The sequence below is a fragment of the Hibiscus syriacus genome, unplaced genomic scaffold (assembly GCF_006381635.1).
Source record: "Hibiscus syriacus cultivar Baekdansim isolate YM2019G1 unplaced genomic scaffold, ASM638163v2 tig00110600_pilon, whole genome shotgun sequence".
NCBI classification, from domain to species: domain Eukaryota; kingdom Viridiplantae; phylum Streptophyta; class Magnoliopsida; order Malvales; family Malvaceae; genus Hibiscus; species Hibiscus syriacus.
This window is the reverse complement of record NW_024062797.1, coordinates 395752-423039: the sequence shown is the minus strand read 5'-3', so window position 1 is coordinate 423039 and position 27288 is coordinate 395752. Positions and strand designations below refer to the sequence as shown.

At 34.9% G+C, this 27288-nt stretch overlaps 6 protein-coding genes across 11 annotated transcripts; 3 read left to right on the top strand and 3 right to left on the bottom strand.

The window, feature by feature from the left end:
• Positions 1-149: 149 nt before the first annotated feature.
• Positions 150-17943, bottom strand: LOC120134953 (40S ribosomal protein S15-4-like). Of its 4 annotated transcripts, none has more exons than XM_039151327.1 (4): positions 13432-13595; positions 13277-13334; positions 11692-11952; positions 150-160 (listed from the first exon to the last, which is right to left on the bottom strand). In XM_039151327.1, the coding sequence occupies exons 1-3, from the start codon at positions 13593-13595 to the stop codon at positions 11704-11706; spliced, it is 471 nt and encodes a 156-aa protein (XP_039007258.1). In that variant the 3' UTR covers positions 150-160; positions 11692-11703. The 4 variants fall into 4 exon arrangements, with proteins under 4 accessions (XP_039007258.1, XP_039007259.1, XP_039007260.1 ...); XM_039151328.1 differs by lacking the exon at positions 150-160 and adding an exon at positions 17897-17943 and having other exon boundaries at positions 11574-11952; positions 13432-13580; XM_039151329.1 differs by lacking the exon at positions 150-160 and adding an exon at positions 13691-13763 and having other exon boundaries at positions 11574-11952; positions 13432-13580.
• On the top strand, positions 731-3796 carry LOC120134951 (protein transport protein SEC23-like). 2 transcript variants are annotated; one of them, XM_039151324.1, is made up of 3 exons: positions 731-1619; positions 1964-2974; positions 3008-3796. In XM_039151324.1, exons 1-3 carry the CDS (start codon positions 963-965, stop codon positions 3620-3622), a joined length of 2283 nt encoding a protein of 760 aa, XP_039007255.1. In that variant the 5' UTR covers positions 731-962; the 3' UTR covers positions 3623-3796. The 2 variants fall into 2 exon arrangements, with proteins under 2 accessions (XP_039007255.1, XP_039007254.1); XM_039151323.1 differs by having other exon boundaries at positions 1964-3796.
• Positions 4846-5723, bottom strand: LOC120134952 (PRA1 family protein D-like). The gene has a single exon (XM_039151325.1). The coding sequence runs from the start codon at positions 5601-5603 to the stop codon at positions 5052-5054; it is 552 nt and encodes a 183-aa protein (XP_039007256.1). The 5' UTR covers positions 5604-5723; the 3' UTR covers positions 4846-5051.
• On the top strand, positions 8607-10971 carry LOC120134905 (transcription factor bHLH92-like). Its single transcript, XM_039151278.1, has 3 exons — positions 8607-8973; positions 9588-9857; positions 10861-10971. Exons 1-3 carry the CDS (start codon positions 8635-8637, stop codon positions 10969-10971), a joined length of 720 nt encoding a protein of 239 aa, XP_039007209.1. The 5' UTR covers positions 8607-8634.
• Positions 17944-20376: 2433 nt separating the features above from the next.
• LOC120134950 (GPN-loop GTPase QQT2-like) lies at positions 20377-22994 on the top strand. The gene is made up of 7 exons (XM_039151322.1): positions 20377-20442; positions 20583-20700; positions 20814-20928; positions 21068-21294; positions 21694-21984; positions 22251-22456; positions 22560-22994. The coding sequence occupies exons 2-7, from the start codon at positions 20605-20607 to the stop codon at positions 22840-22842; spliced, it is 1218 nt and encodes a 405-aa protein (XP_039007253.1). The 5' UTR covers positions 20377-20442; positions 20583-20604; the 3' UTR covers positions 22843-22994.
• Positions 22995-23251: 257 nt separating this feature from the next.
• On the bottom strand, positions 23252-27271 carry LOC120134949. 2 transcript variants are annotated; one of them, XM_039151319.1, is made up of 6 exons: positions 26873-26966; positions 26094-26542; positions 24104-25976; positions 23861-23976; positions 23604-23716; positions 23252-23474 (listed from the first exon to the last, which is right to left on the bottom strand). In XM_039151319.1, exons 1-6 carry the CDS (start codon positions 26893-26895, stop codon positions 23367-23369), a joined length of 2682 nt encoding a protein of 893 aa, XP_039007250.1. In that variant the 5' UTR covers positions 26896-26966; the 3' UTR covers positions 23252-23366. The 2 variants fall into 2 exon arrangements, with proteins under 2 accessions (XP_039007250.1, XP_039007251.1); XM_039151320.1 differs by lacking the exon at positions 26873-26966 and adding an exon at positions 27045-27271 and having other exon boundaries at positions 23253-23474.
• Between the last annotated feature and the right edge of the window lie 17 nt (positions 27272-27288).

The following is a 27288-nucleotide window of genomic DNA, read 5'->3' as shown; positions in this document are numbered from 1 at the left end:
CTATTAAAAGTTACAAAATGATCCTCTAACTATAGAATGTTGCTTTATTAAGTCTCTCGACTATTAAAAGTTACAAAATGGTCACTAACTATTCATTATTATTCAAACCGTCCCTTTCTGTTAAAAATTGACAATTCTAAGCTTAACGTTAACATGATGACTGAGTTATGATATTCGTCTGCGATTTTGGGATCAAATTTTATCATATCACAATTAGCAAGTTAACGTTCACTTCAGAATACTGTCAAATTTTTAACGGACAAGAACGAGTTTTAAACATAATAAATAATTGGGTGACCCTTTTGTAACTTTTGATAGTCTAAAGACTCAATAAAGTAACACTATATAGTTAAATCATTTTGTAATTTTTAATAGTCGAAGAACTTAATAATGTAATACCCTATAATCGAGGAACCATTTTACGTACTTTACCCTTTTATTAATTAAATTAATTTTTAACTAATAATAAATTGATTTAATGAGATCATACATTAAACTTCTAAAGCAATATTAGAGATTAAAATCTTTCGTTTGTAAATGTAGGAAATCGAGTTAGAAATATCATCCTCATAATGGGTTTTTGTAAAATTTAATCTGAATTAATCGATTAATAGATTAAAAATTGATAATTAAAAAAATAGAAAATATTTTTTTATTAAAAAATAGGAAATAGAAGTTAGGGGAGGGAGAGTATAATAATAAAAAAATAATTAAAAAAGGGTTTGGGTATGTAGGTTGCTTAAGTCCAAAGCCAAAACCCATAAAAAATATGAATAATGAAAAATACATAATCGGCCGGCCGCCATCATTAACTTCCGATCAAGTTACCGAAACTCTGCATCGGACCCGGGTTTTTTCACTTTCCTCCCCATTTTCCCTCACTTTCTCTTCATCCAAGTAAACCCCGTCTCTTTCCACCAAGCTGAAAAATCAAAAAGTGAACTTTTTTTTCCTTCTCTCAAATGGATTTCAACGAACTAGAAGCAATCGAGGGCCTGCGATGGCCGTGGCACTCATGGCCCACATCGAAGCCCGACGCCGCTTCGTTGACGATCCCACTCTCCGTCATGTGCACGCCGTTGACGGAGTTCTCGGAGCTCCCGATCCTCCCTTACGAGCCTCTCGTTTGTTCCAAATGCGGCGCCGTTTTGAACCCCTACGCGCGCGTCGATTACGCTCACCGTATCTGGTTTTGCTCCTTCTGTTTCTCCAAAAACCGTTTCCCTCGAACCTACTCTTCTTCCCTAGAAGAATCCAACCTCCCGGCCGAGCTCTTCCCCAATTACAGCTCCGTTGAGTACGCAAAGACCGTTCATTCCGCTCCCAAGCCTATGAGGTCGTTGTTGTCGTCGTCGTCGTTGTCATCGATGACGTCTTCGATGTCCGGAGAGGTGGGGGGAAGAGGGCCGGCGTTTGTGTTCGTGGTTGATGGTTGTATGGAGGAAGAGGAGTTGAGAGCCGTTAAGAGTGAGCTGCGGCGCGTGGTGGAACAGTTGCCCGAGAATGCGTTGGTTGGCTTGGTTACATTTGATGCGATGGTGAATGTGTATGACCTCGGGTTTTCGGAGTGTTTGAGGGTTGTCGTGTTTCATGGTGACCGCGAGCTTTCTTCCCAGCAGGTAATGAGCTAAAAAAAAATATCAAGACCCTATTTTTATATATGTTGAATTATTAGTTTCAATTTGTTTTTTTATGGTATTCAATCATGCAATGTGATCAAGAATTATAAAGTTCTTGTTTGTGGGGAGAACTGTTTGGTTGCTTATAAAGTTATTGTTTTTGTTTTGGGCAAGATTTTCTTTCCAGATAAACCTGAAAGACGGGAATTTTTTAGTTTCTCATATGGTTATTTGGGGGCTAAATTGAAAAGAAGAGAATGGTGATTGTTTAAGAGTGGAGCTAAGGATTCCGGCACTGCTTTTTTCGGAATGCATGATTAATTTTGTTCATATGATGGGTTCAGGTACAAAAGTTTCTCGGAATCGGTGGTACGAATATGCAGCAACTTGGAAAGTGTCCTGCTATCCAAAAGCAGAGTTTTCTGCTGCCAATATCGGAATGTGAATTCAGTATAACGTCTGCAATAGAGGAAATCCGTTCCTCTGTGCAGGTGACACCAGGTCATCGGCCTCAAAGATCTACTGGAGCGGCAATAGCTACTGCACTCGGACTTTTGGAAGGATGCTTGGTTAACACGGGGTCCAGAATCATGGTCTTCACAGCTGGACCTGCTACTCGTGGCCCTGGGATTGTTGTAGAATCGGATCTTGCTATTGCAATTAGGAATCATAAGGATCTCGTAAACGGTCAGGCACCGTACTACCAGAAGTCTTGCGACTTTTATAAGAGATTATCGCAGAGGCTATGTGATTCATCTATTATTCTTGATTTGTTCGCTTGTTCTTTGGATCAAGTTGGAGCAGCGGAGCTTAAGGTCCCTATTGAGAGTTCGGGGGGATTCATGATTCTAGGGGAGTCTTTTGAATCCGATCAATTCAGAAAATGCATGCGTCATATATTTAGTCACAATGAAGAGGGGAATTTGAAGATGTATTTCGATGCAACCATCGAGATAGTGACTACTAAAGACTTAAAAATCTGCGGAGCCCTTGGACCTTGTGTTTCTCTTCGGAAGTTGAATACTTTGGTGTGCGAGAATGCAATCGGGGATGGTGGTACTTATATGTGGAAGTTGGGGAGACTTACTAGTAAAACATGTATTGCTTTCTTCTTCCAAGTAAGCTATGAGCATAAACCTCAACCTGGGGCTGCCTTTTTGATACAGTTCATAACACGCTATAGAGATGGGAACATGGGAATTCGGAAACGGGTGACAACCGTTGCAAGGAGATGGGTTGCGAAGCAGTCACCGGAAATTCGTGCTGGCTTTGATCAGGAAGCAGCAGCTGCAGTTATGGCCAGACTTGCCATCCATCAAGCAGAGACATGTCTTGCTGGAGATGTTATCAGATGGATGGATGATACACTTATATGGTTTGCTTCCAAGTTCGGAGACTATATACAAGAAGATCCTTCGTCTTTTCGTCTTGCATCAAACTTCTCGCTTTATCCCCAATTCATATTCTATTTAAGGAGGTCCCAATTTCTTGATGTCTTTAACAGCACTCCCGACGAGAGTGCATTCTTTCGACTGATGCTGAATCGGGAAGGAGTTACAGATTCTATTGTCATGATCCAACCCACACTTCTACAATATTCCTTTGATGGACCTCCAGTTCCGGTTCTCTTAGATATTCGCTCGTTATCCCCGGATGTTATTTTACTCTTCGACTCGTACTTTTGTGTGGTTATTCATTATGGATCCAAGATTGCTCAATGGAGAAAGCTCGGTTACGATAAAGACCCGAACCACGGGAACCTGAGAAAGTTGTTCGAGGCCTCGGAGCTCGATGCAGGTCAATTGGTGGCCGAACGAGTTCCACCTCCAAAGCTTGTTAAATGTGACCAGCATAGCAGTCAAGCAAGGTTTCTTCTAGCAAAGTTAAACCCATCGGTTACTCCAGATTCGACTTATTCGGATGGTTCAGACATTTTATTTACAGATGATTTGAGCTTACAAGTTTTCATAGAACACTTGCAAGCCCTTGCAGTGCAGGGCTAACTAAATGAGATTTTGTACACATCTCTTTAGGGTTACATATATTTGTTTAGTGTGATTTCCAAACACATTCGCTTTAGATCCATACATATGTGTCATTTCTGCTACAACTCTAATTTTACTTGTTCTTTATGCCTTGGATTTCTGTACTTTGTAAACTAGCAATCAAAACTTATACGAGGGATTTGATCCTCTAAAATTACTTCAAATATGAAAAATTATTCAACATACTCATGTCCCAAACTCGCACCGAGATTTGAGTAATAGGAGAAGCCTCAAGCTCATGATGCAGGTTGCTCACCAAGAGCTGCTGTAACTGCATCCATGAGGATTACTGCAAAATCTTTCCAAACCAGTTCCCGATCATTTCCAACGATGGGCGTCTTGTTCCATTGACTATGAAACTTGACAATGTTGAGGAAAATCTCTCGAGTTCGAAACATGCTTCATTTGCACAACTCGAATGGTTGCAATCGTAACGGTAATGGCATTCTAAGTTTCTCACTACACCCATTATCCAATGAACAAATGCAAACCGGGAGGCACAAACACCATTCTCTTAGTATCAGGCCCCATGAAAATGGTGCAACAGCGTCCCGGTATTTCAACTCTCCATTTCTACAACATCCATCTAAACAAATCAGGCAAGGCTTGCGAAATCAACATTGTTACAATCTCTCAAGTTCAAAACATGCTTCATTTGCACAACTCGAATGCTTGCGATTGTAGTAATAACGGCATTCCAAGATTCTCAATTCACCCATTATCCAATGAACAAAGGCAAACCAAGAGGCACAAAAACCAGTATGCTAAACCAAACGGCAAACCCATTAACATGGTGGAACAGCCAATCTACATACTCGTCCAGATCTTTCCACTCTCCAGCTCTACAACACCCATCTAAACAAATCAGACCAGCCTTGCGAAATCAACATTTCAAAACAATAACGATGCTTGACAGATTCACCTTTCACAATTTTACAAATGCAATAACATCCTCATTTTGTGGTTTGCACTCGATTCTCTACTTTCGGCAAAGCTTCATAGCACCCTTATTAGCTATAGGGATTTAAATTGTGATCGAGCACCGGACATTCATTGTGGTAGCATATCAACAAAGACTGCAAAATAGTGACCCTAACACTATTAATTTGTTACTATCACTGCATTGATTTTGCTATTAATGTCGATCCTTGTACTAAAATTTTCACAATAAGGCTTTCCAGATTCAACTAAAACAACAGTAGCAACTTCCATTCAAAGTAATTTTAGAACGTAACAGTTCAAGAATATTGAAAACATGCAAGAGATTGTAGTGGGAAAATGAAAAAAAAAACTGATAATTTCTGATGATTTTTCATGGTCAACAATGAGACTACGTTAAACAATTCTGCAAATGACTATGTTCAATCTAAAGAGAAGACCCAAATGATCAAATACCAGAATAATCCCCTCTAGGACTATCGAGCTCCTCATCCCCATCAGCGAGCACGTGTCCATAGGGCGACTCCAAATCATCCATTACCAAATCGTCCGTACTCCTCAACACCGCATGCAAGATCACGAAACAAACTCCGACGACAACCGCCACCAGAACATTACGCCAAACGCCGGTGAAGACCAGTCCGGCCAGTGTCAACCCGACAAGCGCGGCGAGGACGAGGCGGTCGTCGATCAGGGAGCCGAAGATCACAATGGGCTCATCGCGATCGCGGGCGAGGTAGAGGAAGAACCAAGCGAGGAGGATGACGAGGAAAGTGACGAAGGCTAGAGGGTGGTAGATCAGGGATAAGCAGAGGATTACGAGGAGGACTATTGTGTAGTTGAGGCGGAAATGGGTTATGTTTTGGGCGATTCGGGTGGTGGAGTCGGAGGAGGACGTCGGGATGTCGACGGCAGTGATGTCGAAGAAATCCCGCCACGGACGGCGGATTGAAGTCAGGGATTGGGCTGTGCCCTTAAAGCTAGAGAATAAAGAAGACATTTCCCGGGCAAAAATAACACCTAAAAAGAAGAAGACGAGAAGGAAAAAAAACCCAGAAATTTAGAAATTGAAGAGACGATAATAGAGGGATTTTGCAGTAAAATTATTGTTTGATTCCAGAGAATTTAAGGTCAAATTTAGCTTCTGAAATACCCAAGCCCCTAATATGTTCGTTTATCTTCTTCAGCTAATTCTTCCTTGTTTTCAATGCTAAAAATTCAATTAGTCCTTATATTATACAAACGTTTTAAGTTTAATCCTTATACTCTAAATTAACATTTCTAATTCTATACATAATTTAATTGTATTATTATTATTATTATTATTATTATTATTATTTATTTAAGTTAGGACTTACATTAGAAAATTTGTAGTGTATGAACTGAAATCGAATAAATAATAGTAAGACTAATGATATATTTAGAGATGGTAATAAGTCGGGTTAAATTTTCGTTCCGCCTAATTCGAAAGATATACTGTCATAACAACCTTTTTACTGAACAATTATTTTTAAATGGTCTGTCAAAATTAGAAAATAAGTTCAGGAGTCGATTACTCATGGTTCTAAAATTAAAAATTAAGAGTAAGAGATTTTATTTAATTTTTGACCCGTTATGTATGCAGATTTGAAAAAGGTATTTATGTAATTAGGAGTTGACCCGAAGCATGAGTGGAGGTTTACCATTTAACCCTATTACATAAATATTACCTTAATTTTAAAATCATAATTAAAGAGTTTTAAAAGGATATCAGTTTATTACGAGAGATATTAATGGTCACTCTGAGCACAAGCGGATGATCCATTATTAGAACTCAAATAAATCAACATTGTCTTTATTTTTTTTTTGAAACCAAATCATGCAATCAAACAATCAATTATTGACCTAATTATGCTAATGGGTTAATTAAGGCTTCATCTAACTAAAGTGTCAAATTATGGATTAAAGTACTTAATAAAACTAATCCTAAAAAGATCTTAATATTTTATTCGATTAGTTAAATTAATTAAAAAATTACAAGAAATTAATACAAAAATAAAGGCTTCATCTAGGTCAATTGTAAATTATTTAAAGAACCCAAACCCAGAATTAAGGCTCTAAATATTAACCCTAAATAACTTTTGATGTTTTAATCGAATAATAAAAAACCTAATGATAGTTTTGAATCTAAGTCAAGTAACCTCCAAAATTAAGGCTAAACGCTATCAGTTAAACAACAAGTAATTAATGAAATGAATTTAGATTTTAAGATAAACACGAAAAAAATTTAAATAAATAAATAAATAATCGAAAAAAAATCAACTTTCAGTGTTCATCTTCACCGAACCGTAGCTCCGCGACCGGTCTTAGCCGACTTGCTTGATACGTTTGTTTTTTATTTTCCGAAACCCGACCGATTTAAGCTCAGAATTTGAGTCGGTCCAATTCATTTTGAATAGGGTAAACATCACGGACGGTCCCTTTTATTTTGATACAGTTCTGTTTTGGTCACCTATTTTGAGGAAGTTTAGTTTTGATCATCTACGTTTTTGTATTATAACGTACTGGTAGTTCGGAACATTGTGGTCACTCAAGCGATAATTGTTAATCAGTTAACGATAATTGTTAGTCACTTAAGGATTTTTACTCAAAAGATATGGGATCATATGGATGTCAGGCTCGGCCTCTATTTTAATGTTGTATTGGGAATCAAAAAATGGCTGTCCCTTTTTTTCCCATATATATGGGGTAAGGGAGAGGTAAGATAGTAGGTTACCCCCAACACCAGGTTGAGAGCAGCTCCCGTAAGAGACCTCCGAATTATGAAATGCCCTCCGTGAGACTCGATTGTATTGGGAATCACAATAGGTATAATAGTCATTGTATGGTTAGAAATAGATCATATAAAAAATGTAACTGATTATTTCATTTCCTAGGGTCATTGGCCAATTATCGGGAGTTTCAGGGTTAATATCGATATTTTAGCAATAAATCCAATAAATCTAAACGTAGCCTTTGGTGTATTGATTTTTTTGAAAATGAAGTTTGTGCGAGTATTTTATTTCAAGAATAGGTTGCTCTCGCCTTATTTTCAAGTATTGCTCATGTTGGACTTCTTATGTCAGGCTACGGATCAAATAATAAATATTCCTTTTTAGGTGGTCTGTGAGCTGCAGCTCAATCGATTAGCTATGAAACACCATTAACTCTATGTGTTTTATCAATGTCTCTACGTGCGATTCGTTGAAATATAGTGTCAATAATAAACACCATTTATTTTTAAAATTGTAGTGTCAATATTTTCTTTTTTTTTTTCAATTTTAGAGTTCTCATATAAATCTCTATTTATATAATTTTTCTTATCATTTTACAGTTGTTTCCTAAATGTTATCAACAACACATAAATTATAATTAGACAAACGTTATTAAATCTAAAATTAAATATTTTTATAAAATTCGAATATAAAATTTTAAAGTTCTACGTGTGTTTCTTTTGTATTTAAAATAACCATGTATATTATATAGTACTTTTCAATTACTTTTTCTTCTGGTCGCCCACCATGCAAATAGCCAAGTCTTGTGTGCTTAACAAAGGGACAAAATAAGGGTGGACCAAAGTACGGATGAAATTATGTATTCTAAAAATTTAAAATTATCGTATGGTTTTAAAGAAAAGTGTATTTTTTTATTAAAAAAAAATTCGTCACTTAAAATTTTATAAATCTAAATTTATATCTAAAATTTTAAAATTTTAAATTTGTTCTCTGACATAAAATCTCGAGTACGTATACGACAAAACATGGTCATCACGCTCAACCAAAACCCTTTGACAACTCTGTGTTTTTTTCCTTGACCAGACAAACAAGCTCTGAATTTTCTCCAACAACAACAGAAAAATCTAATGGTATAAACCCAATTTGACCACGTTTTCAATATGTCTTAAAAGCACGTACCAAATGCCAACCGCGAAGAAGAATCGACTAAACCCTGTATATATAAATATACAAACTCCGAGCTCGAAAAAGAAAACCAGTATACTTAAAAAAAACGCCATGGACAGTGAGTTGATAAAGCAACTGCTGCAAGGAGAAATCTTCTGGTATGAAACGACGACGTCAAGTGCTACTACTGCTGCTGCTACTGCACCGAGTGCTTTCGTTCCGTTTTCGACTGCCGTTCTGGGTTGCGTCGACGGTGATGGAAATTCCGGGAATTTGAACAAGAGGATGATTGGGTTCTTGAAGAAGAGTTGGCCGTCGGCGGGGGCGGCGGATGCTAAGGAAGGTGGGAAAGAGAGGTGTTTTCTTCATATGATGAATGAGAGAATGAGAAGAGAGAAGCAGAAGAGAAGTTACTACGCCTTGCATTCCATGCTTCCTCATGGCACCAAGGTATTTGGTTTTGCCTATTATTTATTCTTTGGTTAGATTACTAAAATGATCCCTACACTTTGCATTCCTGGTGGATTTAGTCCCTCTACTATAGTTTTATATGGCATAATGCTAAAATTAATCCTCAACATTATTAAAATGTTTTTCCTTTTAGAATTTCAACCCAACGCTTTAACTTTTTGTCAAAATAACCACTATTGGATGAAAAATCATTAGTTGATTAATTGTCAACACATGTTGCTTACGTGACAGTTTCACATATATATACTTAATTGTTGACATGTAACATGTGAAGTTATCACCTTATGTGATGTGCATGTGACACTTCAACAATTAAACACATGTGAAAACATCACGTCAATAACATACGTTGTCAATTAGTCAACTAACGATTTCTATCCACCATGGTCTATTTTGACCAAATATTCAATTGTTAGGCTAAAATGCTCAAAGAAAAAGAATAAGAGTTGAAGTGACCGTTTTAGTAAACATCGAGGGTTAATATCGGCATTATGCCTTTGATAAATATGGGTAAACAACTTATAGTCCTCGTATTTGGTAATCTTTTCTAACTTAGTCATTTAACATCCGGATATTGATGTTTGACATGGAAGAATGATAAGAACTCGATAGTTCAAATGGCGATGAAGAGTGTTCAAGAGCTGGAATGGGTGAAGAAAGATTTGGAGAGGAGAAACCTTGAGTTGCAAGCAAACTATAATGAGGGAAAGAGGATAAAAGTGAAGATAGAGGATCCGACATCTGGGATTGATTCAATGTTGGAAGCTCTCAAATGCTTGAAGGCCATGGATTCCAAACCCACAATGATTCACTCAATGTTCACTCATCAACAATTCCTTGCTGTCATGGAGTTTGAATCTCAGGTAATTTAAAACCCAGAACGATCAGATTCAATAGTATCCAATTTTTTTATTAAAAAAAGTTACAAAATGGTCCCTGCCTATAGGAAGTTGTTTTGTTGAGTCCCTACACTATTAAAAGTTACAAAATATTCACCCGACTATTAATTATGTTCCAAAATCATCCTTTTCCGTTAAAAGTATGATGACAATTTGAATTGTACGTTAACTTATTGATTGAGATAAGATAAAATATGATCTCATAATCTCAAATTACTATCATATCTCAGTCAACATATTAATATCCAACTCAGACACGAGACAACCATTAAATTTTTAACAGAAAAGGATGAGTTTGAAACATAACTAATAGTCGAGTGACCATTTTATAAATTTTAATAGTCGAAGGACTCAACAAAGCAACTTCCTATAGTTGAGGGATCATTTGTAACTTTTAATAGTCAAGAGATTCAATAAACATTATCCTATAGTCGGGGGACCATTTGAGTACTTTACCCAATATATAATTAGTTTATAAGATACTAAAATTAGGGTATTGAATTAACGTTTATTTAACTTCATGTTGTTAAATTAAATAAATTAGTATTTTACTCATTTTTTTTATTTTAACAAAAAATATGTAAAAATTTTAAAATTGTATTAAACATGGTAGGAGTCGAGTTTTTAATTAAATCTATGCATCATGTTTAAAACATAAAAACATTTTAAATTTAAGATCATATAATATGATATCGAATTAAATTCAGATTAATTAAAAAATAATTTTGATCTGCTAAACATAATATCATATCATATTTTAAACTGAGGTCATGTCAATTAATGAAATTCAGCTCATAAAATCAATAATTTTTATGTTAAAGGAGATTACCATATTGTTGACGTTTTCCCTAATGTTACAAACATTTTTGTATAGGGACCGAAATGCAAACTGCGGTGTAATCATGGATCTGTACGGTAGTTTTACCAAAATGATATGAATTGTAGTAGTGCTAATTGTTGATTGTAGATGGGAGCTGCCAAGGTAGAGGCGGCGGTGACTAAAACATTGCAAGAAGCTGAGAGGAAACTTCAGCGACGTTGGACCGACCCAATATTAATACACGACCACAAGTTTTGATCGAAGTTTTCTAATGCAAAAATCACACGTGGCTCCACAATCATAGATGATTCAAGATTAGGTCAATTGACCAAAAAATGTAAACTAATTGGGCCAATTTGTATCACAAGAAAGTTAATTCTAGTGTAAACGTTTTGACTTTTCTCCTTTTTTTTTAATTGGGGATAAACAATTAGGTACGTTCAATTTAATTTTTAATTGGTGGCTTGAATTCTTCTCAGTATCACCTTAAAAAAAGATAAATTACACGTTTAGTGCCTAAACAATCAGTTTTGGTACAATATAATACCTAAACTATCATTTTTTTTAAATAATACTTAAAAGTTCACTTTTTGTTTCATTTTAACACCCCTATTTAAAATTTAATGTTAAATTTTGAAAATATTGAAAGTTTAAGTACTAAAACATATCAAAACTGATAATTTAAGTACTAAACACGTTAAATTTTTGACGATGGATAATAAAATGAAATGAAAACTAAAGATTATGTATGATTTTGAAAGTTTAGGTACTAAAATGGACCAAAACTAATGGTTTATTAACTAAATGCCCTAAAAATAATCAAAGACATCAGCGTCATCAAGTCTGCCTTTAAATAGTAATATCCAAAACAATATAAAATTGTCATTAATTAAAATACCTAAGGTTGCAACAATCAAAACTTGATCAACATGAATATCTCTTCATACACCACAAAATATAAAAAGGTACCCAAACCACATAGATGTGGCTTCATTTTAGAGGAATGAACCTAGAAGAGTGGGTAGCACCGATACCGGGTCTACCGTGCTTAACCGGCTTGTACGAAATAGAAAACTCGGCAAGGTAATGGCTGATCATTTCAGGCTTGATCTCGACTTGATTGAATGTCTTGCCGTTGTACACACCGATAATGCTTCCGATCATTTCGGGCACGATGATCATATTACGCAAGTGGGTTCTAACTGGCTCTGGTTTCTCACCGGGCGGTGCCTCCCTTTTCTAAATCGATGTATCAAAGTAAGATTCAACTTCCACAGAATAATCAAAACACTGGTTCAACTAATGCAGTTTGATCAAAGATAATATTCGCTTAAGCCATAGAACTACAATGACAATTCAAGAACCTAGGATGAGTAACACGAAGCTTAAGCAAGTAAGCGTAAATATATGAAATGGAACTCGAGATTGGAAAACGAAATGATAAACTGCTAACAATTGAGAAGATGAGATGGCTACAACATATGCAATAGAGTGAGTTAGTTGCAATAGAATGAGCAAAAACCTTTTACTTGATCAAATCAAGACTATATTCAAATATGTGCATTCCAGTGGGGTTTGAAACAAAATCAAACAAATGCAATATGCCTCAAGAGTGACGATATGAGATTCCCGACAATATTCCTCAAGTGGGATTCGAAACATAATCAATCAACAAAACGCAATATACCTCAAGATGAGTGGTAACGATATATGATTCCCAGCAACATCATCGAAAGAAGAAAAGTAAAAAAACAACTTCAAGACTATATTCAAATATGTGCATTCAAGTGGGATTCGAAACATAATCAATCAACAAAATGCAATATACCTCAAGATGAGTGGCACTGGTAACAATATATGATTCCCGACAACATCATCGAAAGAAGAAAAGTAAAAAAAATCAACTCCAAGACTATATTCAAATATGTGCATTCAAGTGGGATTCAAAACATAATCAATCAACAAAATGCAATATACCTCAAGATGAGTGGTAAGGATATATGATTCCCGACAACATCATCGAAAGAAGAAAAGTACAAAAAATCAACTTCAATACCATATTCAAATATGTGCATTCAAGTGGGATTCAAAACATAATCAATCAACAAAATGCAATATACCTCAAGATGAGTGGTAACGATATATGATTCCCGACAACATCATCGAAAGAAGTAAAAAAAATCAACTGAAGACTATATTCAAAATTTCAAATATGTGCATTCAAGTGGGGTTCGAAACATGATCAATCAAGCAAATGGCAAATGCAATATGCTTCAAGATGAGTGGTAACTGCATATGATTGACATCGAAAGAAGAAAAGTAAAAGATCAACTTTAGCACAGTGAGATGTGTTACAAAATTTTCAAGAAATTAAACAAATAGCCATAAGAATCTAATGCTATATGCCGAATAAAATACATGAGCTTTACATTTAAACAAGTTTAAAAAAAATCAAATGAAACAATGCCCAGTAACTCTATATCAACCCTAAATCTAATTATAAATCCCACAAATATAAATTGTAAAAATCAACAAAAAAGAGCAAAATTAAAGATCAGCTTACCGCCTTGCGAAGCTTCTTGATCAAAGCCATTGGCTTTCTCTTGAGACCCCTCTGGAACCTAAAAATCACATCATAAGAACAATTAGTAAACGAAGTCTGATCGATACTTTTTTATCAAAAAAAATTAGGGGAAAAATGATATCGTTGCTATTTACCTTCTGCGTGCACGGGCAGGGAAGAGCTTGACAAGCTCATCGGTGGACATGTCAAGCAGAGCATCCAAATCAACTCCTCGGAAGCTAAACTTCTTGAATGTTCTCTTCTTGGGGACTCCGGCAGCCGCAACCTCCGTCTCCACGTCCGCCTGTGAAAGTTGCATTCAAATGAACATTACATAGTAAGACAGAAAGACAAAAAGAAAAGCAATAAAGTGAGAGAAAAACAATGAGAAGTAACGAGAAAAATGTTAACTACCATGGCTGAATGCTTTGGTGTTCACTGAATCTCGAGCAGCAGCCGCTAAAATTTTTTTATGGAGAGGGGACGGCATAATTACTTATTATTTGCTTATATATAGTCTGATAACCCTAGAATCAGACTTTTGGGCGGTTCGCTTCGGGTTTACTTCTGATTTTGGACGATTGTTTGAACGTTACTTTGTTTTTAACGATTGTCTAAATATTCAATTTAAATTTTTATTTTTCTATTACTTTAAATTTTAATATTTTAAATTCTAATTAAAATGACCCTTAGGGTGCGTTTGGTTCACGTAATAAAAGATTACCAGTTGGAATATAAGATTACCAGAGAATAGGATTACTGGGAATGTTGTATTTTGTGTTTGGTTGGCTTAGCAGGAACGTAAGATTATGTGTTTGGTTAAAAGAATAAAAACTTATTAGAATGTATATTTGACCAAATTGTCCTTATTATATATTTTTTTAACAAGTTGAAAATTATTTATATATTTTTTTAAAAAATTTAAATTCATAAAATTTATTTTTACAAAATTGAAAATATAAAAAGGTTTAATGAAAGGGTAAAATTTTATTTTAACCCCTGAACTTCATATAAAATTTTAATTATAGCTTTTTTTTGTAAATCTAAAATAGTTTAAGGATAAATTTATAATTTAACATTCGTAGAATTTTTATTATTCAATGACAGAAAAAAGATATTTAAAAAAATTAAGGGCATTTTAGTCCAAAATGCCAGGAATCCAACAATACATAAGGAAAGGGAGGTAATGTCATTCCCGGTAATATACCCCAAAAAATCCACTATTGGTAATCTTACATTACCGAGAATGAGATTCTCGGGTTAACCAAACGGGGGATTGTGAATTTCATTCCTATGTGAATCTCACATTCCCCCATCCAAACACCCCCTTAATAAATGAAACTCTTAAATCTTAATCGACTAACCGTCAATGTATTTAGTAACATATACTTTCATATATATTAAATTGATTGATGTGATATATATCACATCATCAATTTTAATTATATGATATATTTTTCGTCAGCATCTTGAGTAATGTGATAAATATTATATGTCTACATCAGTAATATATACGAATTGTTAGTCAATTAAATTTTTTTATCAAATATATATATATGTTGTTTTGACTAGTAATAAAAAAATAGAGTTAAAATACTAACAATATTAAAATGATTGTTTAAGTAAGTGTTCGAAGTTAATTTTTGGCATTATACAAAAAAAAATTAAAAATGTATTTTATTCATAAAAATAGTTATTATCCAAATATTTTTTGAGAAAGAAAATTTTCACGCGCGGTTCATAAATATTGAAGTAATGACTTTTTACGAAGATTATTGCTTTTTTTCCTCAAATAATGAACCATACTATTTCAATTAAGGGTACGTTTGTTCCTTTAGGAGGCTCTCAAACAATTTACGAAAAATGTTTTATTTGTTTTCCTGTGTTTGGTTTAAGGAAAATATTTTCCGGTCAAAGGAAAATCACTCATTTTCTTCCGTAAAACAATTTATAGTTTGTAAAGGGAAAAGTCATTTTCCAACAACATTCATCTTCAAAGGAAAATCACTCCTTTAAAACTCTTTACATCCAAATCATCCTATCAAGTACTCTTCTCACCGGCGACGATTACTCAAGCCATCCAAATCATCCTATCAAGTACTCTTCTCACCGGCGACGATTACTCAAGCCATCGTCGTTTATCTCCTCAGGTAATCAAACGATTCTTACATTTTGTAATTTTAGATTTGTGCTTCCCTGTTTTCGTCCCCAATGATTCTTCGGTTGAGCCTACTCCTTGTAGTCGAAGGTTCATTTCGTCCCCTCTCAGACTACTATGGCTACTCTCTCGTTTTATCTAAAAAAAAGTCTCATAATCCCTCAAATCCGAAATCATCTGTTGCTGTACATTGATAGCAATTTTACTTTTGCAATACGATTCTCACGTTCATTTAAAAAATATATATATACCACATACAAAAAAAAAAAAAACTTGCTTTATATTAGTATATCGACATAAATCCAGTGTTTTGAAAATCGGACTAGACCGGTCGGTTCAATCGGAAATCGTTGTCTAGTCCGGTTCAATCGGAAATCGTTGTCTAGTCCGGTTCAATCTACACCGGTTGAATCGCTACTAGTGAACCGGCCAGAACCGCTGAATCGTTCGAACCAAACCTGCTGAAAACCGGAAAAAACAAAAAAACCGTCAATTTTGTTTTTTTTTTTAAATAAACCAAACGACGTCGTTTGTTAAACAAGCCAAATCGAACTCGAGTATTGCTGAGCTCGACTCAAAATTGAAAACTTTAATAGTAAACTCAACTCGACTCAAACTCACGAGCTAAAAATTATCAAGTTCAACTTAAACTCGAAATATAATATTGAAACTTGAACTCAAAAAGGCTTGAACTCAAAAAAAATTTAGAAGCTCGATTGAAGTCTAAAATTCGAGCTTGATTGAAGTAAAAAAATAGTTCACTCAATGATCACCAAAAGGCTCCATGATTTTGAATGTCAAATTACCTATATTATTTATATAAGTTAGTTGTGATGTTCTGCTATGTTTCTTAGCCATGTGAGATTGTTTTGTTATCATATTTTTACTCTTTAGACTTTTAGGATGCTCTTCTATGTTTCTTAGACATGTGGGATTATTTTTTTTAAATTAAACCAAACAATATCATTTTATTATGATTTTTTAGCCCCAAATTTATTTTTTAATTATAGTTATATAATTATATTTAATATTTAATATTTTTTACCTTAAATATTATGTTGTAGTTAATTTGAATCATTTTGTTTCATTTGATTTTATGGTTTTTAACTTATATATGTTATGATTTGCTTTGAATATGACTTATGATATAAAAAATTATTTTTTATTAAAAAATTTTAGAATTTTTATTTAATATTTTAAATAATTATGACGTCATTCGGTTCTTTCGACCGATCAGACCGATTCAACCGATTAAACTAGTAAACCAATAACATGACCGGTTCGCTAACCGATCTGATTCTGAAAACCATGCTAAATCACATTCATTTCGGCGGTGTAAGTTTAGGCAAGAGATTAAACGTAATATGTAACTCTTTGGGCCAACATTAAATAAAACAATACAAATAAAACGATTTTTTATCTTCCTCTATTATTGCGTAGGATAATTCAAATATAGAAAAAAATAAGATATAAAATTACAATTTTGTATACTCTATGCATGTTTATTTATTAAAGGCTTAATGCCCAAATAAATTATCAAACTATTTTTTCTTTTTTGTTAAATAAGTATCTACGATTTTTAGGTATTCAGATCATTAACGCCGTTGGTTTTCTTTATTAAATGTCACGTGTCAACTCATGATAATTTTAAAATTTATTTTTTATAAAAATATTAAAAATATTATTATATTTATAAAAATATTCCTAACTTTTCTTACATTATAAAACAATCCAAAATATTAAATCTTAACCTTAATATGTCAACAACATCCTCTGTGGCCACAATAGTATCGCCAACGTAATCTTTGACATCATCCTAATTATATGTCATCTTAGTTATCATCGATTCGCTGTTAAAAGCGCGTGAGATCACGATCGAAGGGAGGGGTGACAGAGTAGAACTTCTTCGACGGTAAAAGATGACAATCTACATAAGTTTAAGTGTTGAAATTAAAGTATTAACACTATTCAATAAACGAAAAAAACTAACAGTATTAACAACTTGAACACTTAAAAGTATAACGTTAGACAATTATTTGAGAATTAAAACATTATTAAAAACAGATTCAAAAAATAATTTTCACAAAAATTAACCAAACACAAATTCCAAAAATTATTGTCAAAAGAATTAGTCAAACAGAAAAAATATTTTACAATATAACGTCCAAACAACATAAAATATTTAAAAAATAATAAATTATTTTCGTGTAAAAAGATAACATAGGAAGAAGAAATGTAGGGCAATACCTCGCTCCGACTACTATAACTAAAGTAGCGAAGCGGCCATGGTATCCCACACCGAGTCAAAAAAATAAAGAAACGGTGTTAATATGCGCCAATCGCACTAACGTGCGCCACAACCTCTCCCCGTGGAATACCACGCCACCCCTTGTTTCACGGGGGAAGCGCTCGGCCTTTGGCGCTTTCAAGAATAAAGGGACAAATGATAACTACCGATCTATCATGGTTGAATGCTTTGATCTTCTGAAGCTCCAGTAGTCGACGCTAAGTGTTTTTTTTTTTTATTGACGCCGCTAAGTGTTTTACCAGGGAAGGTGGACGATGGAAAATGCTTATGATAAATCGCTTATATGTATATATAGTTTGAAAACCCTAGAAATCAGTTCTTTGGGTACCAACATTGGGCTTGCAATTGGGTCAGGGTTTAGTTTTGCCAAATTTTAGATCCATCTTGATCGTTTAATCAATTTTGGCAGTTAATTATAATTCTCGTCTTTGTTTTGATTAATATTTTTAGGGTAAAGTATACAAATAGTCCCCTAATTATAGGATATTATTTTATTGAGTCCCCTTACTATTAAAAGTTACAAAATGTCCCCTACTATAGGATGTTGCATTGTTGAGTCCCTCGACTATTAAAAGTGACATAATGGTCACTCAACTATTCATTACATTTTTCGTTAAAAAATTAATGCCACTTTGAGTTGGATGTTAGTCTGTTGTGTGGGTTATGATAGTCTTTTGAGATTCTAGAATCAAATTTTAAAATATCTCATATAGTATATTAAGATCCAATTCAGATTGCATCAATCTTTTGAGGAAAAGGATGAATGTGGAACATATTGAATAGTCAAGTGACTTTTTTGTAACTTTTAATAGTCGAGAGGACTCAACAAAGCACATTCTATAGTCAGGGGACTATTTGGGGCTTTTTATAGTTGGGGGACTTAACAGAGAACACCCTATAATCGATGAACCATTTGTATACTTACCCATATTTTTTTATTATTTAGTCGCATGACAAATGGATCTATAAGATGTAATATAAGATAAAAATTAAACTCATATTTGTATGAGCAAAATATATCATAGGTCATTCAATTTTGTGTTTTATAATAGAATTTAGGGTGAACTATGTATTTAGTATATAAATTATCAATTATGATATGTTTTAATACATAAACTTTTAAGTTTTTTAAAACCACACCTAAACTTTAGTTTTTGTTTCATTTTAGTATCTCATCGCAAAAACTTAATGCATTTAGTACCTAAACTATCAGTTTTTATCCATTTTAGTACATAAACTTTCAACAATAAAATTCAAAATTTAACGTTAAATTTTGATCTGGGTACTAAAATGATATTAAAACTAAAGTTTTTAACAGTATGATATTAAAATAAAATAAAACTAAACTTTAATGGTGTTGGCTGTCGTCGTTAGTATTTTTCATCTATTTTTATACTATATTTTTATTTCTCCTTTGTATCGTCTATTTTTTTTAATAATTTAGTTTTTATGAAACGTTTTACTTTGCTTTTATAAGACGTTTTTTTCTTGCTTTTTTGTATGTTTTTGGCCGTTTAGTCGTTGTTTTCGTTCAAGATGACGCTTATTGGTTATCATGCTGATTAAATTTGACATTGCCACGACTAATCAAGATGGCTCTTATTTGTTATCATATTGATCTTTCCTGTTTTGGATCTTTAGACTCATTTGGATGCACAATTTACATTCGTGGATAGTTTTCTCACGCCGCTTGACTATGGTTTACATCTTGTCAATGGTATTCCAATAACTTCATTTTCTGTTGTGTTTGTAAACCTTAATTGTAATTCTAGATATTTTATGTTCTTAATAAAACTAGCGACTTTCTATTAAAATAATTTTTGTATTTAGTAACACCGAGCCACCAATAATAAATATATCTTTTGAAAGGATTTGTTATCTTTTAAGATTTTGGATTCGGACAAAAATATTCAAAAAATTGAATGCTTATTATTAAATGGATAAATATTTTTGAATAAATATTATCTTATATTTACTTCAAATTTATAAAAAAAATGTAAATAATAAATATATCCAATTTTTGAATAATTGTGTGAATTCATATATTATAAAAATTATAGATATTGAGCTTTCATTTCTGTATTTATATAAAACTACAAATTAAATTAAAATATACAATCAAACTATTTCAATAATTAAATAAAATAATTATTATCCATACGAATTTTATGTTCGAGCACTCAACATTATAAAAAGTGTGGGGTTTCATTGTGAAACTTGGACAAATTACATATTTTTTATATCTAAACTATCAATTTTGATTCGTTTTTATATCTAAACTTTTAAATTTTTTCAAAATCATATATAATATTTAGTTTTTATTTCATTTTAGTACCCAATGTTAAAAAGTTAACTCATTTAGTACCTAAACTATCAGTTTTGATACATCTTAGTATCTAAACTTTTATTTTTTTTCAAAAATTAATGTTAAAGTTTGAATAGAGGTACTAAAATGAAATAAAAATTAAACTTTAGGTATAATTTTGAAATTTTTGAATGTTTAAGTACTAAGATGGACCAAAATTGATAACTTAGATACTAAACGCGAATTTTACCCTAAATTCTTTACGGACCTTCAACCGATTTTCTGTGCTATATAAAAATACTTAAAACCCTCGTTCTATCATTCCCTAACAATCCGGGAGGTGGAAGCCCTTGAAGCTCGACAGTATTTCTAGAACTTAGTCAAGGCTCAAAGAGGTTCGCTTTCATCATCTTTTTTGCGAATTCCAACTATTATTTTCTCCATTTTTCTGGGTTTTTGCTTAACAATCAGCTCCCTTGTTCTCATTTTGATCACAACTCTTGTATATATTTTCCGGGCTTCTGTTTTTATACAGAAATAGCTTGGTTTTATTGAAGATGGAAATTGATTCTGGGTCGGGAAAACCAAATGTTAAAACCTCAGAAGAAGGCAGTTCAATGAATATGGATTCCCAGGAACCCTCTGAAACAAAGGTAACTAAACGTGTCCTCCTTTTTATAAAGTAATTTCTAGTGGAACGATTGAAAATAAATGGTGGGTAGTTCTTGTAATCGGTATCTGAGTTATTTGATTTTTCATTATGTAGGGAGACGGTGATGAAAAGGAGCAGCTTGCTGGTATTATGGACAAGTTAAATATCGAGTCCTCTTCAGACGGTTTCAAGAGAAAACCGGTGATTATTATTGTTGTTGGAATGGCTGGTAAAACAAGAAACTTGAATTGGTTGTTTCTTTAATGTTTGTTGTACATAGCATATTTTGGTCTCTAATTGAAATTCAAGTTACTAGTAATTTGTTTGCGTATATTTGAATGTTGAAATGTGCTGTTTGATTTGGTTAGGGAGTGGGAAAACGACATTCCTTCATAGGCTGGTTTGCCACGCTCAAGCTTCGAATATTAGGGGTTATGTGATGAATCTTGACCCTGCTGTAATGACCCTTCCATTCGGTGCTAACATCGATATAAGAGATACTGTTAAATATAAGGAAGTTATGAAGCAGTTCAATCTCGGACCTAATGGTGGAATCCTTACATCACTTAATTTGTTTGCTACCAAGTTTGCTGAGGTAAAATCTTTTGAAGTTTCTGCACTTGAAACAATGCCAAGACATTTGGTGCTTGGATTACCTGTCTCCACTGGAAATTAGCTAGCGTAGTCGTGAAGTTTATGTACTACATAGATTTTACTTCAAATCTGTAATGGTGCTGACATGTATGGGCATCATTTATTTAAAAAAAAGGGTAATTTGCATTGGTACATGTACATGCAGAATTGTCTTAGTAGCAGGTTTGTCTTGGGCTAATTTGCATCAATGCATGTACTGATGTACATGCAGAGTTGTCTTAGTAGCTGTTTTTTTCGTCTTTATTCTCCCCATTGATGTGCTTGTTATATTTTTACTCTTTCTTTTTGTACATTCCATTTGTCATTTAAGGCGACTGACTTAGCGAATATCCAATCTTAGGTTATCTCGGTTATTGAGAGGCGAGCGGATCAACTTGACTATGTTCTTGTGGATACTCCAGGGCAGATTGAGATATTTACCTGGTCTGCTTCAGGGGCTATCATTACAGAAGCATTTGCTTCAACTTTTCCTACTGTAGTCACTTACGTAGTCGATACGCCTCGTTCAGCAAGTCCAGTTACCTTCATGAGCAACATGCTTTATGCTTGTAGCATACTTTACAAGACACGGTTGCCTCTTGTGTTAACATTCAACAAGACTGATGTTGCACAACATGAATTTGCTTTGGAGGTATATTAATTTTCATATTAGATGCAAATATTTTGTTTTGGCATTGAGATAATATCTTGTGGATGCTTTCATTTAAGTTCATATTTGTTACAATTGCTAGGTTTTGTGTTGTACTTTTCCCCTAATTTTGTCAATCGTTCATTTGTTCATGATTCATCGGTTTTTATCCGTCTCCGGATTTTTCTGTTGACATGCAATATACGCAATGCTGTTTCCTTTCCTATCAATTTATTGTCTTTAAAAAGAAAAACAAATCATTTGTGCAGTGGATGGAAGATTTCGAGGCATTTCAAGCGGCAATAAGGTCGGATAATACATACACATCAGCTCTAACTGAGAGCCTGTCCCTCTCTCTGGATGAATTTTATAGGAATTTACGATCTGTTGGAGTGTCGGCTATTTCTGGGGCTGGAATGAATGAATTCTTTAAAGCCGTTGAAGCCAGTGCTGAGGAATACATGGAAAATTATAAGTATTACCTTTCTCTTTTAATATTGCAAAATCAGTTTGGGAGTGTTTTAATAGTTTATGGTAATTCTCGAAAGTTATTTGTATCTTGCTATCCTTGTTTATAGGGCTGACCTTGACAAGAGACGAGCAGAAAAACAACGCCTAGAGGAAGAATGCCAGAAGGAGAGCATGGATAAGTTGAGGAGGGATATGGAACAATCAAGAGGTGAAACTGTTGTCCTGAGTACTGGTTTGAAAGACAAAGATGAGAGTAGAAAGACAATGATGAATCCCGAAGATGAAGAACCAGTGGACGAAGATGATGATTATGTCAGGTTCAGTGAAGAGGATGAAGATCTTATAGAAGAGGAGGATGAAGATGAAGAGATTGCCAGGTTCTCCTTCTAATAATATATGTTTAGCCCTGGAAGGACTAGCAGCACAACCAGAATCGTATCGGATTTGTTGCGACTATAAATTCTCTTTAAACTTCGTAGATGATCTCACATTTTGGGTGAATATTGGAGGTTCTTAAGAACAACTTTTTTTTCTGGATTAAACTGCTTATATAGTTTGATGCTTTCAGAAAAGCGAAGTAAAGGTATGTGATATAGTAGTTTGATTTTCGCCAGTCATGTTATGTACTGCTCTAAGTGGCCAGGAAAGTAATTTGCAGTCGGTCGGTTTAGTTCGAAAACAACCAAAACCTGTGCTAACCGAGTCTTTTGATGCCGTTATCGGATCTGTGAACATAATGACTAAACGATACCAATGTGTTTGCATGTACTGTAAGGCAAGTGTTGTATGATTGTTTGGTTTTCCACAATATTTTTCAACCCCTTTATGCAAACACCCTAATATAGGATCGACCTTACAAGTTCTGTGCAAACAAGATAACACACATCAACAGCTGAAACCAAAATAAAATGTGCCTAAAACCTTAACAATCTTCTCTCTTTGATTCGAACTGTAAGTTCTTCTTCCGATGGAATCTTTCTGCCGCTCTTTTTGGTTGCCTGCAACCATGTCGTAAGCTCATCCTGAGATATGTAGTTAGACCATATTATCAAACTAATAAACCAGTAAGTTGACAGTCATCTTAAGGGTAATGCAATTAACATGCTTGACTCTCAAGAAACCATAATGAACAATGGAAAGTTGATTCTTACCTCGAGAAAATCGTGGTTGGAGATGTACTGGCTCTCGACCGAGCACTCGACCCCCCCTACGTTTGCAGTGATGGAGTTCTTCGAATCTCGTTGTATGCCCTGTTTGTTTCCCTCTGGGAAATTACAGGAAGGGAAATGATAGATAACAAAGGGAAAATTATGCCTCTAAAAAACCTTATGCATCAATAACTTGCTAACAACATGCAAACAATCCACCATTAATCAATGATAAAAAAACAAACGATTCAGTGTCATACCAGTTATGCAGGCAACATAATATCCTGTTCCTCCTAGTCCTTGTTCCCACTTCGCAAGCCTTAATCGCAGGAAAAATCCTTCGAGACGTGGGGCCGATGTTCGTGAATTCTTCCACCTGACATCGACGCAGCATTAAAAATCGAAACGAAGAATTAAATTAGGTAACATAAAAAACATCAGTGATAATATCAAGTTTTCATGTTTTAATATGATTTTACCAATGGAAATGGTGGCCTACTTACTTCAGGATGTCTGTCCGTGACAAACGAAGCATCCTCACGGCATCAAATATTACCTTTAGCGTATCTGTATCCTGTTGATTGGTGAAACCATCCCAAGGTTTGATTTCCTTGGAACTGGAACCAACATATTTCTTTTTCACATTTGTGTTTGATTTCATTTCGTCTGCAATAACTTCATAGAGAGTACGAGGGCCTTTTCCAGAATCAATCCGAATTATCTGTCCAGCCATCGCTTCTCGGTTTTCATCTAAAAGTTTCGTATTCTCTTCAAATCTGGCATAACATTGCAAATCACCGAAACTAGACGAAGAAGCTCTACAAGCTGGATGATGTTGAACTTTTGATTCAGTAGGGCATATGACATCCCAACGACGGAGTTCAAAGCATCTAAAACACGAGCAAGGTAATTCTTTGAATCTATTAGATGACTTTATATTCCTCAGATATTCAATCTCATTGTCTGTTATATCTGGACAATATTCCAAATGATGGCCCTTCCTTCCACAAAAGAAACATGTGACAGTTGACGAGGTTTGATTGTCGAAAACACCAGAAGGCATGATGTGCTTGGGAGCATGTAATCTCCTAGAGTAAAGAGAAGCCATCATCTCTGAATCGTTCGACCTAAGGCAGTGTAAACCGATAGAAATGGATGCCTCCATTTCAGACGCAGAAGGTAATTCTTTACTCGAACTGGTTAGCTGCACTTCGGGGCCTTGCTGCCTAGTCCCCACAGTCTTCAGGCTGTTAGGAACATTAACATTATTCTGGCAGAAAGGAGTATGCTTCATGAAGTCACTAAAGCACTCAACAGCGCCAGCGGTATCCCGGTTCAACGAAGAGCTAAAAGACTTGGGAGTAAACCGAGTTATCCACAAGCTCTCTGGAAGATTACTTTTGTGACAACTGTTTTGAACCGTCTTTGTTTCTGATGGTGCGTCCAAATCAATGTTCTCGACGTTCCTTTTTAGTTTACCTAAAGAAGAACTAGTGCTTGCTCTTTCCTTCCTCACATCCACATGCAAATCGATCGAACTCGTATTCTGTGCAATATTTCCCTCACTACTTCTCCCACTCGGGCCTACCCTGTCACCACAAATTGGTTTTTCGAACCTTCCATTAAACACATTAAGGAAGTTAAAGTTTTCTCCATGATAGGTGACTGAAGTAGCATTGATGTCACAAATCTTGTTATTTGGATCGAGTCCGGCTTGATCAATTTCAAGTCGTGATGTTCCTTGAACCTTGGTGTGAAAAACAGATTGGAAACCGATATTTCCGCACCCCTGATCTCGGTTCTCATTGCTTGCATCAAGATTCTCGATGGCACGACCATGTGACTTATTCGTATTTGCAGCAGTAAGCATAAGAGATGGCTTCTCGTCTTTCGCTTTCAAGAACCCTTTCATCATGTTTGATATCCAGTTCATGAAGGGACTATCTTGTTTCACTCTTTTGCTCCCAACAATCAACTCCTGCTCAAAGCCCTTCCGTCTTTTGCCTGTAGAGAATAATGCAGCACTGTTACAACTTTCAACACTCTCGCCGCTGTCATCTCCCTTGGCTTTTGACATCATCCCTTTAACATCTCCATCGGACAAAGTTTTTTCCTTTCCTTTTCTTCTGCATCTACGGATTCCGCCATTAGTCGGAGAATGCTTGCCAGCAGACACATTCTCCGATTGTATCCCCTCATGGTGCTCATAGTTCTTTTCATCTTCAGCAGAAGTAAATTTTTCCTCTGGAGGTCCAGATGCACCACATTCATTGTTGGTTTGAACTTCAGATGCGAAAACCATCTCCATCCGTGCCAATTGAGTCCGATCACCTACATCTCCGACTTCATTCGCGGGATCATTGAATAATGCCACATCTGGTTTTTGGTCAAGTAAAGAACATATCAGTTACATGTCAAGTGCATTAGCAATTAGCAAGGACATCAAAAATTAAACCATGAACACATAAATAGTTTATGCAAACTTAAACATGCCTTGTAAAGAATCACCATTATCGATCTGCGGTTCATGGCACAACTGGATGCCATCGTTATCCCCGGCTGATTTATCCGAGTCGTCCATGTCTGAAACTTTAGCATTCAGATCAAGGAATGTGGAGGAGGATGTATTGGTTTTCTGATTCACCATATTGCTCAGTCCTGCAGTCCGGAGAAGGGAATGTTTATTCTCCAAAAAGCTGCACTCGGTACACTTGAGACAGAGACCTCTGCGTGGAGACCAAACTATTTCGGACAAGGGATCGGCGGCCACGAAATTCATGACCATCCTTGAAGCTGCATTTGCACCTGCACCGAGATCATTGCTCGTCCTTCTCGCGATCGTGTAACCGGAATACCCCAGCGCAAGGCCTAAATCAGTCAACGGTTCAATGTTCTCGTTTTCCATGGTCGGTTTCGTTCGATGGTTCCTTCGATCCGCAATCCTGAAATCCAAGCAAAGTTAATGTCATGTGGCAAGAACATATAGACATGCCTAGGAGCAGTTAAACTACATGGAACCTGAATTTGATCTCACATAGCATTTCAAGTGAACCACCATGGATATACAACTTAATCAACAAATTTTTTCGATATTTCGAAGAAAAGATCTCGGTTTCAAATCAACATCAAATGCAATCCCGCCATTGAAATCCAACATCAAGCATCCAAATCTCATTCTATTTAAGATGATAAAGAGTTAAGAGGAACATAACATTTCATATTCATATTCGACATATATTCGAATATTTCAATATCATGAAAACTAAGCATACTCGTATCCGAATTCGAGTAACATAATCTAGATACTCCTACTGCAGCTTCACCACATGAATCAACTTCTGTATATATATACATAAAAAACAGCAGTAAATCAAATGAAACTTCTGATGAATGCAGATGCAGAAAGAAAGAAGAAGAAAATTACAGAAGAAAGAAGCTACCGACAATAAATATAATTCCTTTGGCAGATTATTTATATAACGCTCACAAGAAACGGGAAAATGGGTAATTAAAGATGAGAAAAAGAAGTTTTGAAGCTAAAAGTAGGTGCCGCCATGGCCATGGATCACCAATCTTGTTTTCAACTGCAAGTTGGAGCAGTTTTCACGGAAGTGAAGGTGGATTCCAAGCTTTTTGAAGGATTCTGCAGCATGAGGTACAGGTATTGCCACGTTGATAAGTATATATA

What these genes read in the sequence shown, in the direction of transcription:
- LOC120134951 (XM_039151323.1), top strand. Translation starts at nt 963, where the DNA reads ATGGATTTCAACGAACTAGAAGCAATCGAGGGCCTGCGATGGCCGTGG. An exon ending in GCGAGCTTTCTTCCCAGCAG is followed by an intron (nt 1,620 to 1,963) that starts GTAATGAGCTAA and finishes TGATGGGTTCAG; the next exon opens with GTACAAAAGTTTCTCGGAAT.
- LOC120134952 (XM_039151325.1), bottom strand. Translation starts at nt 5,603, where the DNA reads ATGTCTTCTTTATTCTCTAGCTTTAAGGGCACAGCCCAATCCCTGACT.
- LOC120134905 (XM_039151278.1), top strand. Translation starts at nt 8,635, where the DNA reads ATGGACAGTGAGTTGATAAAGCAACTGCTGCAAGGAGAAATCTTCTGG. An exon ending in TGCTTCCTCATGGCACCAAG is followed by an intron (nt 8,974 to 9,587) that starts GTATTTGGTTTT and finishes TTGACATGGAAG; the next exon opens with AATGATAAGAACTCGATAGT. An exon ending in TCATGGAGTTTGAATCTCAG is followed by an intron (nt 9,858 to 10,860) that starts GTAATTTAAAAC and finishes TGTTGATTGTAG; the next exon opens with ATGGGAGCTGCCAAGGTAGA.
- LOC120134953 (XM_039151327.1), bottom strand. Translation starts at nt 13,595, where the DNA reads ATGCAACTTTCACAGGCGGACGTGGAGACGGAGGTTGCGGCTGCCGGA. An exon ending in CCTGCCCGTGCACGCAGAAG is followed by an intron (nt 13,335 to 13,431) that starts GTAAATAGCAAC and finishes TGTGATTTTTAG; the next exon opens with GTTCCAGAGGGGTCTCAAGA. An exon ending in TCAAGAAGCTTCGCAAGGCG is followed by an intron (nt 11,953 to 13,276) that starts GTAAGCTGATCT and finishes ACATCGATTTAG; the next exon opens with AAAAGGGAGGCACCGCCCGG.
- LOC120134950 (XM_039151322.1), top strand. Translation starts at nt 20,605, where the DNA reads ATGGAAATTGATTCTGGGTCGGGAAAACCAAATGTTAAAACCTCAGAA. An exon ending in AGGAACCCTCTGAAACAAAG is followed by an intron (nt 20,701 to 20,813) that starts GTAACTAAACGT and finishes TTCATTATGTAG; the next exon opens with GGAGACGGTGATGAAAAGGA. An exon ending in TATTGTTGTTGGAATGGCTG is followed by an intron (nt 20,929 to 21,067) that starts GTAAAACAAGAA and finishes TGATTTGGTTAG; the next exon opens with GGAGTGGGAAAACGACATTC.
- LOC120134949 (XM_039151319.1), bottom strand. Translation starts at nt 26,895, where the DNA reads ATGTTACTCGAATTCGGATACGA. An exon ending in TCACGGACAGACATCCTGAA is followed by an intron (nt 23,977 to 24,103) that starts GTAAGTAGGCCA and finishes CGTCGATGTCAG; the next exon opens with GTGGAAGAATTCACGAACAT. An exon ending in TTATGTTGCCTGCATAACTG is followed by an intron (nt 23,717 to 23,860) that starts GTATGACACTGA and finishes GTAATTTCCCAG; the next exon opens with AGGGAAACAAACAGGGCATA.